The 14573-nt window shown below is 41.3% G+C and overlaps 1 protein-coding gene across 11 annotated transcripts in view; it reads left to right on the plus strand.

Moving 5' to 3' along the window:
- Positions 1-14573, plus strand: part of LOC122557939 (neurolysin, mitochondrial-like) — a 59310-nt gene that overhangs the window by 22802 nt on the left and 21935 nt on the right. For all 11 annotated transcript variants that reach the window (XR_006313988.1, XR_006313989.1, XM_043706203.1 and 8 more), the window contains 4 exons: positions 1942-2077; positions 8382-8748; positions 11132-11333; positions 12389-12575. Coding sequence is in view for 9 of the 11 variants with exons in the window: in XM_043706203.1 (XP_043562138.1) it covers positions 1942-2077; positions 8382-8748; positions 11132-11333; positions 12389-12575 (892 nt within the window). In the remaining 2 variants the exon portion in view is untranslated. The remainder of the gene's footprint in view (positions 1-1941; positions 2078-8381; positions 8749-11131; positions 11334-12388; positions 12576-14573) is intronic.

Below are 14573 nucleotides of genomic sequence, written 5' to 3' on the forward strand. Positions count from 1 at the left end.
TTCTGTACATACCTCAAAGCCATCCATTCTACTTATTTGTGCCTCAGTATTCTCATCGACAACAATGCCCTGTTCCTGAGTGAATACTGAAGAAAAGTATTCATTCAGTGTCTCCCCAATCTCTTCCGCCTCCACACGCAACTTCCCCCTACTATCCTTGACTGGACCTATTCCTACCCTCATTGTTTTATTCCTGACATACCTATAGAAAGCCTTAGGGTTTTCCCTAATCCTATCTACTAAGGACCTTTCATGTCCCCTCCTTTCTGCTTTTAGCTCTCTCTTCAGGTCCTTCCTGGCTACCCTATAACTCTCAATCGCCCCAATTGAACCTTCACGTCTCATCTTGAGATAGGCCGCCCTCTTCCCTTTAACAAGGGATTCCAATTCCTTATTAAACCACGGCTCCCTCGCACGACCCTTTCCTTCCTGCCTGACAGGTACATAATTATCAAGGACACTCAATAGTTGCCCCTTGAACAAGTTCCACATATCATTTACACTCTTGCCTTGGTGTCTACTTTTCCAAGCCACACATCCTAAGTCATGCCTCACCGCATCATAATTTCCCTTACCCCAGCTATAATTCTTGCCCTGTAGTACACACTTATCCCTCTCCATCACGAGTGTAAAAATCACCGAATTATGGTCACTATCCCCAAAGTTCTCACCTACCTCTAATTCTAACACCTGGCCTGGTTCGTTACCCAGAACCAAATCCAGTATGGCCTCACCTCTTGTTGGCCTGTCTACATATTGTGTCAGGAAACTCTCCTGCACACATTGAACAAACACTGACCCATCTAACGAACTTGAGCTATAGCTTTCCCAATCAATATCAGGAAAGTTAAAGTCCCCCATAACAACCACCCTATTACTGTCACTCATCTCCTGAATCACCTTCCCTATCCTTTCTTCAATGATTCTAGGACTATTAGGAGGCCTGTAAAAGACTCCTAACAGGGTGACCTCACCTTTCCTATTCCTAACCTCAGCCCAAACTACCTCAGATGGCAAGTCCTCATCCATCGTCCTTTCTGGTGGAATCCAGAACTAGAGGGCATAGGTTTAGGGTGAGAGGGGAAAGATATAAAAGAGATCTAAGATATAAAAGAGACTTAAGGGGCAACGTTTTCATGCAGAGGGTGGTACGTGTATGGAATGAGCTGCCAGAGGAAGTGATGGAGGCTGGTACAATTGCAACATTTAAGAGGCATTTGGATGGGTATATGAATAGGAAGGGTTCGGAGGGATATGGGCTGGGTGCTGGCAGGTGGGACTAGATTGGGTTGGGATATCTGGTTGGCATGGACGGGTTGAACCCAAGGGTCTGTTTCCATGCTGTACATCTCTATGATTCTATAACTACCGTCAGAGTGTTGTCAGGGTCCACAGGCTTTTCACAGAGTGAATCAAACTATCTGAGACTGGTATCTTTGATGCTGGATGAGGCCAGGTTGGATTGTCCATTCAGCCTCATTTTATGCTTTTGTGCTGTTTGGCTCTCAAGTAGTCCTGTTTTGTAGCTTCACCATGTTAACACCTCATTTTTAGATTTGCCTGGTGCTGCTTCTGGCGTACTCTCCTGCATTTTTCAGAGAAAAGGTCTGGAATTTCACCAACTCTCCATCTTCCTCTTCTCCATTAAAATAGTAATTAAAAGCCATTTCTTTGGCCTTTGATTATCTATCCAAATCTCACTTTTAGTGGTTCATTGTCAAATCTCCTATCGTGCTGCTGTGCAGCACTTTGGGATGTTTTACTACTTTAAGGCATTGTATAAATGCAGTGACCATAATCTTAAAGAAATTTTAAAAATGTTTGGATGGCAGATTTTATTTCTATTGAATATCTTAATACTTGAGAAACAAATCTCAAATGTGCTTTTGAAATATTTATTAAGTTAAATTAATTGATTAATTCTCTTTGTTTTATTGGCAGGAAAACACCATTATTCTTGAAAAGTTGATTCCACTTCGAGCAAAAGCAGCAGAATTACTGGGATTTAGTTCACATGCTGACTTTGTACTTGAGATGAACATGGCCAAGAAAGTGGAGAATGTTGGCAAGTTCTTAGGTGTGTTCTTTTAATTCAAATTTCGCAGAGAATTCAGTTTTAAGATTGTTTCTGAGAGGTGATCCTCAGTAAACAAATGGAATCTAAAATATTATGGCTGCTCATTATCTTATTGATAATATGCTTGACAACTTTTTTCTCTGCTATCTTTGTGTACACTGATGTGACAAGGTTTGTTTTAAATTTAGTGTTCATATCAGGTAGGCAACGCAGGCAAAAGAAGTGAGCAAATACAACCACTGACAGTAAATACAAACAAGTAGAGCACACATCTCAGCAAGTAGAACATGGAAAGGTACAGCACAGAACAGGCCCTTCGGTCCACGTTGTTGTTGAGGAATAATCCTAATCTAAACTAAAATAACCTAATCTACACAGCCCTCAATTTGCTGCTGTCCATGTGCATGTCCAGCAGTCACTTAAACATCCTTAATGATTCTGCTTCCACTACCACCGCTGGCAACGCATTCCGCGCGTTCACAACTCTGTGTAAAGAACTTACCTCTGATGTCTCCTCTATACCTTCCACCTAACACCTTAAAACTATGACCTGTCATGGCAGTCAATCCTGCCGTGGGGAAAAGTCTCTGGCTATCGACTCTATCCATGCCTTTCATTACCTTGTACACCTCGATCAGGTCACCTCTTGTCCTCCTCATCTTCGGAGAGAAAAGTTCGAGCTTAACCAACCTCTTTTCGTAAGCCAAGCCCTCCAGTCCAAGCAGCATCCTGGTAAGCCTTCTTTGCACCTTCTTCAAAGCCTCCACATCGTTCCAAGGACAGGGCAAACAGAACTGGCCACAATAATCCAAGTGTGGTCTGCAGCAAAACATCGCAGCTATTAAACTCAATCCCCGTGTTAATGAAAGCCAAAACACCATATGCTTTCTTAACCCAATCCACTTGGCCGGCAACTTTGAGGGATATATGCACTTGAACACCAAGATCCCACTGTTCCCTCACACTGCCAAGAATCCTGCCTTTACTCTTGTATTCAGTATTCAAGTTTAACCTTCCAAAATGCATCACTTCGCATTTATCCAGGTTGAACTCCACTTGCCATTTCTCAGCCCAGCTCTGCATCCTGTAGCCTCCAACAGCCCTCGATACTATCAGTGGCACCTCCGACTTTGTGTCATTGGTAAATTTACTAACCCAGTCCTAAGTCTTCTCATCCAAGTCATTTATAAAAGCTACAAAGAGCAGAGACCCAAGAACAGAGCCCTGCAGGACACCACTCATCACTGACCTCCAGGTAGAATACTTTCCATCTATAACCACTCTCTGTCTTCTGTCAGCCACTAATTCTGAACCCAGAGAGCTAAATCTCACTGTACCCCATACCTCCTGACTTTATTAATGAGAATACCATGGGGAAGTTTATCAAATGCCTTGCTGAAGTCCATATACACCACATCCACTGCCTGACATTCATCAACCCGTCTTATTACCTCCTCAAAGAACTCAATAATATTTGTGATGCATGACCTGCCCCTCACAAAGCCATGCTGATTGCTTTTAATCATGCTATGTTTTTCCAAATTGTCATAAATCCTATCCCTCAGAATTCTTTCCAAAACCTTGCTGACTAGATATAAGACTGACTGGTCGATAATTGCCAGGGATTTCCCTATTCCCCTTCTTGAAAAGAGGAACAATATTTGCCTCCCTCCAATCCTTTAGTACGACTCCCGTGGAGAGTGAGGAAGCAAAGACCTTCACCAGCGGCTTAGCAAACTCTTTTGTTGCTTCCAGGAGCAAGCAATAATAAATCTGGTCTGGCACTGGGGACTTATCAATCTTAATATTTGCCAAAATTTCCAGCACATCAACTTCCTCAATCTCAATCTGTTCAAGCCTATTTCCAGCTTCTCAAAGTTCTCATTCACAACAAGGCCCTTTTCCTTAGTGAAAACCGAAGCAAAAAATTCACCTAGGGTTTCCCCTATCTGCTCAGACTCTACGCACAAGTTCCCTACACTATCTCTGATCGGCCCTACCTTCTCCCTGATGTTCTCTTACTCCTCACGTATAAGTAAAATGCCTTTGGGTTCTCCCTAACACTTCCCGCCAAGCCTTTTTCGTGCCCCCTCCTGGCTCTTCTCAGCCCATTTTTGAGCTCCTTTCTAGTAAGCCTGTAATCGTCTAGAGCTGTGCTAGATCCTTGTTTTCTCCACCTTATGTAAGTTGCCTTCTTCCTTTTGATGAGAAGCTCCTCTGTTCTCTCGCAACAACTGCTCCCTAAACAGTCTCCACATGTCTGTTGTGCCCTTTCTGTGGAACAATTGCTCCCAATCTGTACTTTCCAACTCCAGTCTGATAGCATGATAATTTCCTTTTCCCTGATTAAATATCTTCCCATGGTAACTGCTCCTTTCCCTCTCCATGGCTATGGTAAATATGAGGCAGTTGTAGTCATTGCCACCAAAGTGTTCTCTCACCGCGAGATCTGACACCTGTCCTGGCTCATTGCTGAGCAACAAATCCAAATGGCCTCTCCCCTTGTCGGCATGTCCACATCAGCTCTGATCTCCACCATCTGCAGACCTCACTTTCTCCTCACATACTGAGTAAGGAAACCCTCCTTCACCCACCTGACAAAAACGGCTCCAACCAAACCAGCTGCACTAAGGAGGTTGCAGTCAATATTGGGAAAGTTGAAGTCACCAATAACAACATTGCTGCCTCACAGTGCCAGGGACCCGGGTTCAATTCTAGCCTCGGGCAACTGTCTGTGTAGAGTTTGCACATTCTACCTGTGTCTGCGTGGGCTGCCTCTTGGTTCTCCGGTTTCCTCCCACAGTCCAAAGATGTGCAGGTCAGGTGAATTGGCCATGCTAAATTGCCCATAGTGTTAGTTGCATTAGTCAGAGGGGAATGGGTCTGGGTGCGTTACTCTTCGGAGGGTCGGTGTGGACTTATTGGGCAAAGGGCCTGTTTCCACACTGTAGGGAATCTAATCTAATCTAATCTAACACCCTGCTATATCTGCATTTTTCCAAAATCTGCTGGCCTACGAGTTCTTCGATCTCCCTCCTGCTATTAGGGGAAACCCCCAATGAGGTGGCTGCTCCCTTGCTGTTCCTAACTTCCACCCATACTGACTCAGTAGACAAACTTTCCTCAACAACCTTCATTTATATAGCTATGACTACATAGCACTCTATGTTTAGCAATGCTATAACCCCTCTTTTTTTCCCCCCTCCCTATTCTTTTTAAATGTTCTAAACTGTGGAACATCTAGCAACCATTCCTGACCCTGTGAAACCCATGTCTACGTTATGGCCACAACATCATAGTCCCAAGTTCTGACCCATGCTTTAAGTTCATCACTGTTATTTCTGACACTCCTTGCGTTAAAGCAGAAACACTTTAACCGATCCCTTTGTTTCATCACATGAAACACTTCCCTGACAGATTCACTACATCCTGTCATTGCCCCAACTACAACTAACACTCTCTTGGATATGTGGCTCTGGTTCCCACCTCCTCCCCAAACTAGTAAACTAGTTTAAACCCTTCTGATCAGGTCTCACCTTCCCCAGAAAGCATCCCAATGATCTAGGTATCTGAAGCCCTCCTTCCTGCACCAGCCGTGCAGTCACGTATTAAGCTGCCTGCACTCACTGCCTGTTTCTCACCTCACTATCTCATGGCACTCTACTTGTCCTGCTCTTCAGCTTCCAACCTAGCTCTCTGTAGTCACTTTTCAGATCCTCAGTCTCTTTCCTGGCTATGTCATTGTTGCCAATATGTACCACAATTCCTGGCTGCCCACTCTCCCCCTTCAGAATCTTGTAAACCTGACCAATGACATCCCGGACCTTGGCACCACAGAGGTAACATGCCTTCTGGGAGTCCCGTTCCTGACCACAAAATCTCCTGTCAATCTGTCTAACCTTGAGTCCCCTACTACTAGCGCTTTTCTATTTTACCCCCTTCCCTTCTGAGCCTCAATGCCAGAGACCTGACAACTATGGCTTTCCCCGATAAGCTATCCGCACCAGCAGTATCCAAAATGGTATACTTATTGCTGAGGAGAATGTCCACAGGGGATCCCAGCTCTGTTCAACAGTTGCAATTCCTCCCCCTGAATGTAACCCAGCTGTCCTTATCCTGTGTCTGAGGAGTGACCACCTTCCTGTACATCCTTTCAATTTCCCCCTCAGCCTCCCGGATGATCCGCAGTTCATCCAGCTCTAGCTGCAGTTCCATAACTCATTTTTCAAGGAGGTGGAGTTGGGTGCATTTCCTGCAGATGTGGCCAACGGAGACATGTGTCATGTCTGTCACCTGCCACGTTCTGTAGAAGGAACATGCAACTACCCTATCAGCCATACCCTGCTAATCAGCCCGCACAGGACTAAACAAGGAAGAGAAAAAAAAGAAAACCTGAAGAACTTACTGAGTTTACAGTCCCTTTTTAAGTGAAGATTTACCGTGCCAGCAGCCCTCACTCCTCGCCACTCTGTAAAAAATGGAATCGCAAGTGCCGAGATAAGTCCCTTTTTAAGTGGAAACACTTAGTAAAGAGAAAAAGTAATTCAAAATTTGTTCAAACTATTGTAAGTGCAGCTTTATTCAGATCACTGCTTATTGTTTATAGTCATATATTATCAGAGAGATATCTGGATATTGGACAATCACAAATCTCTACAGTGTGGAAGCAGGCCATTGGAGCCATTGAGTCCACAATGACCCTCCAAAGAGCATCCCACCCACATCTTCTCTCCTACCCTACATTTACCATGGATAATCCATCTAGTCTACAATATAAGCAATTTATCTTGGCAAATCAACTTAACCTGCACATCTTTGGACTGTTGGAGAAAACTGGAGCACCCGGAGGAAACCCATACAGACATGGAAACTGTCTTTGTGGAGTTCGCACAGTCAACTAAGGCTGGAATCGAACCCAGGTCCCTGGTTCTGTGAAGCAGTGATGCTAGCCATTGTGTTGCCCAGGAGAAGGTGCAGTGAAGGACAACTAAATTGATAGATAAGATCAGCCAGCCATGTCACAAGGAGAAGCAGCAGAATTGAAGAATAAAAACCTCATGAGGATGTCTTGCTGAGTTTTCAAATTGCTATTTGACAAAACAAGATTCATAGCAAGGCAGCAGCATAGTCCACAAAATGGCTGCCACTCCAAAGAAGGAAATGGGAGGTGAAGTGACCAAAAACTTCATTAAAAAGGGAGATTTTAATGGGGGTTCTACAAAAATAGAAGGGCAAATTGAAGGGATAAAAGGGTTTAGGGAAGGAACTAATTAGTGGGACTTGGAAATCAGAAGGCACTGCCACCAGAGTTATGGATCTTTGTAATTTTGTCACATGGAAGTTCTGTCCTTGACTATATTTAATGTAGAGATTGACAGACTTCTGATTACAAATGACATAAAGGTTTATGGGGATAGTGTGGATAGAAGGCACTTAAGTGTGCAATCAGCCATAATCGCATTAAATGGTGGAGCAGGTTTGACAAGCTGAGTAGCCAACTCTTAGATTCCTATGGTAAAGCAAAATGGATAAATTTACAAATGGTCAGAGGTATATCGAGTCTGGAAGGAAGGGACTGTTGCAGGGTTTGGAGGAGACATAAAGCTATAAACGGACATAAATTTGAGGCATGGGGTGGACTGTGAATATATTGATTATGGTCATAAGTTCCATGCGCGTATAACCTCAAATAGAAAAGGGAATGTGAAAAGAAACTTTCAATTTCATTATGCAGTATGCAGTGACTTTAACAGAGACTGATTATATCAGCAAATACCAGAGATTACTGGATAACTACCTGGAAAAAAAAATGTGAGCAATGTTGTGGGATATGATATTTCCAAGATATTGAGAGGATGTTGGGTTTTTCTAGTTCTATACATTCCTATTTCAGCCAGAGTGGAGTTTTGCGTTCATTTTGCTCTAAATGTTTCAGCAGAACAGAAGCCCATAGTAAGAACATCAGTAGCAGCTGTCTATTTTGATTCCTCTTCACAGATGCTGCTAGACCTGCTGTACTTTTCTAGCAACTTCTGTTTTAATTACCACTGTCTATTTATCTGATTTGCAGTTTGCATAACATCTATCCTTTCAATTTAGTACTGACAAAATAGCATGAACTGCACAATTAGCAAGCTGATTTTCATACATGAACCTCTGATAAATACCCCCACCACACTATTCTACAACTAAAATGCCAGTCTGTGCAATTTATTCTTAGAATGTTCAACAATGTGGTTGGAGTATAGTATAATTTGTGACTGAAATCTAGCTTGTAATTCATTCCCTTACTTTTGCTCTGCAGATGATTTATATGAGAAAATGAAACCTTTAGGTGAGCAGGAGAGAAGCTTCATTTTAGACTTAAAGAAGAAAGAATGTGAAGCGCGAGGATTGGAGTATGATAACAAAATAAATGCATGGGATATGCATTATTATATGACACAGACTGAAAAAATCAAATATTCTATTGATGAGAATTATCTCAAGGAGTTCTTCCCTATTGAGTTCGTAACCACAGCATTGTTGAGCATCTATCAGGAATTGTTGGGTCTGACTTTCCATCAATTAGAGAATGCTGATACTTGGCATGAAAGTGTAACTCTATACAGTGTTGAGGATACTGCCACATGTGATGTTTTGGGTCAGTTTTATCTTGATTTGTATCCAAGGTAGGTCTTTTTACATCTTTGGATATATTTTCTAGTTTAAATTTTAACTGTTTCAGCCAACGTCTCAAAAACCCCTCTCACCATTCCCAGGGTTTTGCTGTATGTACAGCAGGGATGAGGTAGCAGTTGAATACAGCCAGGAGTGAATGGTCCCAGGAAACCTACATTTGCTTTTTATGTCATGATAAATAAGAAAGTAAGTTTTCAAGAGGAGATAGAGAGCCTGACAAGGAATATTAATGGTCTAAACGATTACGCAAAGATTTGACAAGTTTGATGTGGGAAGGTGTGAACTTGCCAACTTAAGTTGAAATCTTCTAGGAGAAAGTGAGGACTGCAGATGCTGGAGATCAGAGCTGAAAATGTGTTGCTGGAAAAGCGCAGCAGGTCAGGCAGCATGGCACTCTTTCCTCATTCCTGAAGAAGGGCTCATGCCCGAAACGTCGATTCTCCTGCTCCTTGGATGCTGCCTGACCTGCTGCGCTCTTCCAGCAACACATTTTCAACTTAAGTTGAAAGAATAGAAAAGCAGTATACTGTTTAAATTAAGAGAAACTGCATAACTCAAGTGGTATAGATGGATTTTAGTGTCTTGGTACTTGAATAAAAAAAAATTAGGATGCAGTTCAAGCATGTGATTGGGAAAACAAATGTTTCTTGCAAAGGGAATGGAATATATAAGTAGGAAGGTTTTACTGCAGCTTTACAAGGCCTTGTTGAATAGTTCTCACTTGAAAAAAGCATATAACTGCTTTAGAAGCAGTTCAGAGAAGGTTCATTCAACTGGAAGGAAGGGCTTATCTGATGAAGGAATTTTAAATAGCTTGGGCCTAATACCAACTGGAGATTAGAAGAATAGGAGGCAATCTTATTGAAACTCATAGGATCTTGAGGCGAATTGAATTGGTGGATATTGGGAAGATGTTTTTATGGGAGACTTGAACTAGGAAACAGAGTTTCAGAATAAGAGATAAGAAGAAAAACATCTACCTCTCAGAGAGTCGTTAGTATGTGGAATTCTGTTCCCCAGAGTGAGCCATTGAATTTAGTTAGACTAAGTTAGAGCTTAGTTAGACTTTTGATACACAAGAGAGTCTGAGGTTCTTGGGAGGCAAACAGGACAGTAAAGTTGAGACCACAATCAAATCAGCCAAATGGCCTACTCCTGCTCCACAGTCCTACATTCCTCAAAATGAGATCCAAACATCATCATGCTATGAGGTAAAGTATGAGTAAGGAAGCCTCCTGATTACAACCTATACTGGCCCTGGCCTAAAGACACTCTACTCCTCCATGTTGAACACCTGTTGGAAGAAGTAAGGAGCGTAGCAACAGCATAGCATAAGCTCTGGGTTGGGAACTTAAATATCCATCACCAAAGGTGACTCAGCAGCACTACTGACCAAATTGGCCAAGTCCTGAAGAACATATCTGCCAAATTGGGCCAGTGGCAAACAGTGAATCAACATGAGAGAAAAATGAACGTTCCCTCTACCTGTCAGTATTAGTGAACTAATTCTGAGTGACAGTATAAGTAAGAGTGAGCATTGCCATCATTTTCAAGACATTAAGACCTGTCCTAATGTTGAAGACATTATGTTCTTATCCACTACTACTATGCTAAAAGTCATACTTTCAATACATACCCAACATCGCAAATCTGCAATTCTGGCTGAGAAGAAAATAACTTAGTCTGATGCCAGACTAAGTAGTCAGTGAACATTGACATGAACATTTATAGTCCCTTCATTGTGGGAAGCAACTAGCACGACATAACAAATGCTCAGACTCTTTTTATGACTTGTGACAAAGTACATCATAAATTTGTATCGCTCTGGATAATTAAAATGCACTGTATTAACTTCAACAGTACAGATATGATGAAAATGTGTGCATTTTATGCAAAAAAACCTCACTTGGAAAAGTATTTAGATTTAGTCAAGTGATGGAGCTCGTGCTGCTTATTATAATTAGGAAAATGATTGTGTATTTAATAAATGTATATAGACCAGATAGTGGATGCAGTATTCTGTAAATCTAATGGAATTGGGTAAGGAAATTGAGAAATACGTAGAGTTTTGCTGCACTGACTTTAAGAAATTATTTATATGTTCTCTATTATATCTACCTTTTTAATATTATTGCTATGAATAATAAAGGCTTAGTTACACCTCAGTCAAGTGCTAAACGTTTTTTCATGTCTGTTAAAGATCTTTGATATAAAGACATGTTGGTACTTCTTGTAAAAGTACTTCATTTATTTGAGTGCAGTAATATCCCAAAGTAGGGATCTAATGCTCACAAGATAACTTTTGTATGATTTGATTCTGACACAGTTATAAAATTAAAATGATCAAGTCATTAAAATGACCTTTTGTTGTAGAGATGGGAAGTATGGGCATGCAGCTTGTTTTGATCTGCAGCCTGGATGTCTACTGCCTGATGGAACTAGACAGATTGCAGTAACAGCTATGGTAGCAAATTTTACCAAGCCAACACCTGATGCTCCTTCCCTTCTCCGCCATGAGGAAGTTGAGACTTACTTCCATGAATTTGGTCACGTAATGCACCAGATATGTGCTCAGGTACTCATTTTACAGTTTTCTCAGTCTAAGGTTTCTCAGCCTAAGGTTTCGCTCCTATGCCAAATATGGTTAATAACCTGGTAATTTCTTTTATTGTCTGAGAAACATTGCTGTAATTTTAATGGTGGCTGCAGTTGAGAAGAATTACATTGATTGTGAAGTATTTTGGAATGTCATGTAAATTTGCAAAATTGTCTTAATTTGTCCACCTTTATAGTGGTTGTTGGTTTGGGCGGCACAGTGGTTAGCACTGCTACCTCACAGCGCCAGAAACCCGGGTTCAATTCCCGCCTCAGGCAACTGTCTATGTGGAGTTTGCACAATCTCCCCGTGTCTGCTTGGGTTTCCTCCGGGTGCTCCGGTTTCCTCCCACAATCCAAAAATGTGCCAGTTAGGTGAATTGGCCATGCTAAATTGCCAGTAGTGTTAGGTGAAGGGGTAAATGTAGGGGAATGGGTCTGGGTGGGTTACGCTTCGGCGGGTCGGTGTGGACTTTTTGGGCTGAAGGGCCTGTTTCCAAACTGTAAGTAATCTAATCTAATCTTGGTTATTCAGATTAGTAAGTTTCGGTTGTGTTAACACCCAGGAAACAGCTTTTCAGGATTAATGCTGAAATGCAAAATGCTGAATCAAATTATCTCACCTAACTTTGCCTGATCAGGTGAGGGCAGTTAGACTTGCATGATCTTGGCTGGAGAAATCATAGGCTCAGTACTTTAATCCTGAAGAGATCATGTCCCAAAAGTAGTTGCATGGTGTGAAACAAGAAACTGAACAATCTCTAAAATGAATGAGCAGAGCCTGTGAAACTATGGCATTGTATAAGCTCAAAAACAAAAACGACACTTTATGACTATCAGAAATTCTGCTACTTGATTGTCTTCTAGTGTGTTTCGTCAATACCTGGTTTTATTGTTCCACAGCTTGTTTGCATTGCTTATTTGTTTTCAAGCTATTCTCACTTCCAGTGATATTTAACAATTCACTGTTTTTTCTATAAACTGTTTAAGTAGGCCATGAAATTTAGTATGTTGATAATGTTATTTATTTTCAAGGCTGATTTTGCCATGTTCAGCGGAACTAATGTGGAAACAGATTTTGTGGAAGCACCTTCCCAGATGTTAGAGAACTGGGTTTGGGAGAAGGAACCACTTAAGAGAATGTCACATCATTATAAAGATGGGAATCCTATTCCTGACTATTTACTTGAGCAACTTATTCAGTCAAGATTAGCTAACACTGGTAAGAAGTGAATTATACAAAGATCAACAGTAACTCTCAATAGTATAATAAACTTGTTCCAAGTGGTAGTGATGCTGTATTGATAAGAAGTAAAACAATATATTTTCAGAATATAGAAATGCTGCATCCACCATCAATTCCTAAAGGAGGTGTGATGATATTGAGGTGGCTGTGTTGAACTGGGTGAATAAAGTTAAAAAAAATCACACAACACCAGGTTATACTCCAACAGGTTTATTTGGAAGCACTAGCTTTCAAAGCGCTGCTCCTTCATCAGGTAGTTGTGAAGCAGGACCAAAAGACACAGAATTTTTTAGCACAAGATTACAATATCATGCAACAGAAATATATACTGTACATACCTAGATTGTTGTTAAGTCTTTCATCTTTTAGAAATGAAGTGGTCTGCCTTCTTGGTCTGTTGCTGACCCTACTTGTCGTGGATGTTTCTGAGCTAAGAGGCATGTCAGTCCACTTGAGAATGGATTAAAAATAAACCACAGTGTATCAGCAAGACTGCAAAATGTGGTATTTGTCCTGATTACCATTGCTGGAATTTCATGGTATCTTGCCACAAGATGAGAGTTGTATAAGATAGTTCACTGCTACATTTTAACTGCTCTGCCTATACAGTGTCTAGAGGCCATCTTGATATCAAGGAAATATCAGTGGCAGATGATAGAAGAGACATTTATTTTGAGGAACAAGATGGATTATTGAACAAAGTAAACACAGTTGATATTACTAAGACTCAATAATCAAGGACAATCAGGAACTTAGCAGAATACATTTGTTCACTATGTAGTGGATAGTGTAGAACTCCTGTCACCATCCAAAGACTGTCCACAGGTGTCACCAGATTGAATAGAGCTCATGCAACTTCAACATTAACATTCTGGAACAGTTACTTGAAACTATATCCCTATGCTCTCATTCCGTACACTCTCAGATGTTTTTTCCACATAGTGTAACCTAATATACAATCATAAATGAATATATTATTTTTACCACTACCTCATCTCCCCAATTCTCTGACTTCACAAATGCTGGCAGTTTGGATATTTCCCCAAACATCAAGGACTGTTGATCTTGGTTCTAATCCATGAATCACTTCTGTGCTGGAGGATCTTTTATCTCTAAAGTGGAACATGATGTTGGATATCAATCTTGTCATAGTTCAGTTTCTTCATCTGGAGGACCCTTGATCTGAATTTCCTCCAAAGAGAATTACTTCTCTATTAGTTCAAATAGTTGCCCCATACCTCACCTAGGCACCTTTAATCTTGTTAATAACATCACAGAAGATAGCTGCTCTGTTTAAACATGTACTTTTTTCTTTGATGTGTCCTGAATTTCTGGACAAAGCAATATCTATAATTGGACGAGGTAGTCACTTTATTGCAATATCCAGGATGCTCAGAGCAGATAATTCCTTTTTCTTGACCATGCCCTGTATCACTGAGCATTGGCCTGTCTCACATGGAGTGAAATGCAGCTCAACTATTCAACTTCTTGAACAGTTTGGATGTTTTCATTCACCCTCTGTGACTATTTTGGTGGTGAAGTTGATGTTTTTCAGACTCTGTCATGTTACTGAGTGATTGCTGCTTACCAGCACTATCACGATCACAAGCGTTAACTTCAGTTTAAGAAGACAGAGAATTGTATATTTCCACCAGTCTTGCAAAGCCTGTTAGTTACCCTATGTTGTGAAAGTGCCGGTATTGGACTGGGATGGACTTGGTCAAAAATCACACAATACCGGGCATGCAACAACGCAGAGTTGCTGAGCAGAGGCTTATAGCCAAGTTCAGTATCCTTGAGGACAGTCTCAACCAGGATCTTGGGTTCATATCACACTACAGATTACCTCACCAACTATACATTCTCACACATATATTCTCACATATATAATGCGCAAGTGCACACACAAACCCTCTCTCACACACATATACTCCGTCATATGCACGTTCTCTCTCAAACACACACAAACATTCA

The sequence above is a fragment of the Chiloscyllium plagiosum genome, chromosome 2 (genome assembly GCF_004010195.1).
Source record: "Chiloscyllium plagiosum isolate BGI_BamShark_2017 chromosome 2, ASM401019v2, whole genome shotgun sequence".
NCBI lineage: Eukaryota > Metazoa > Chordata > Chondrichthyes > Orectolobiformes > Hemiscylliidae > Chiloscyllium > Chiloscyllium plagiosum.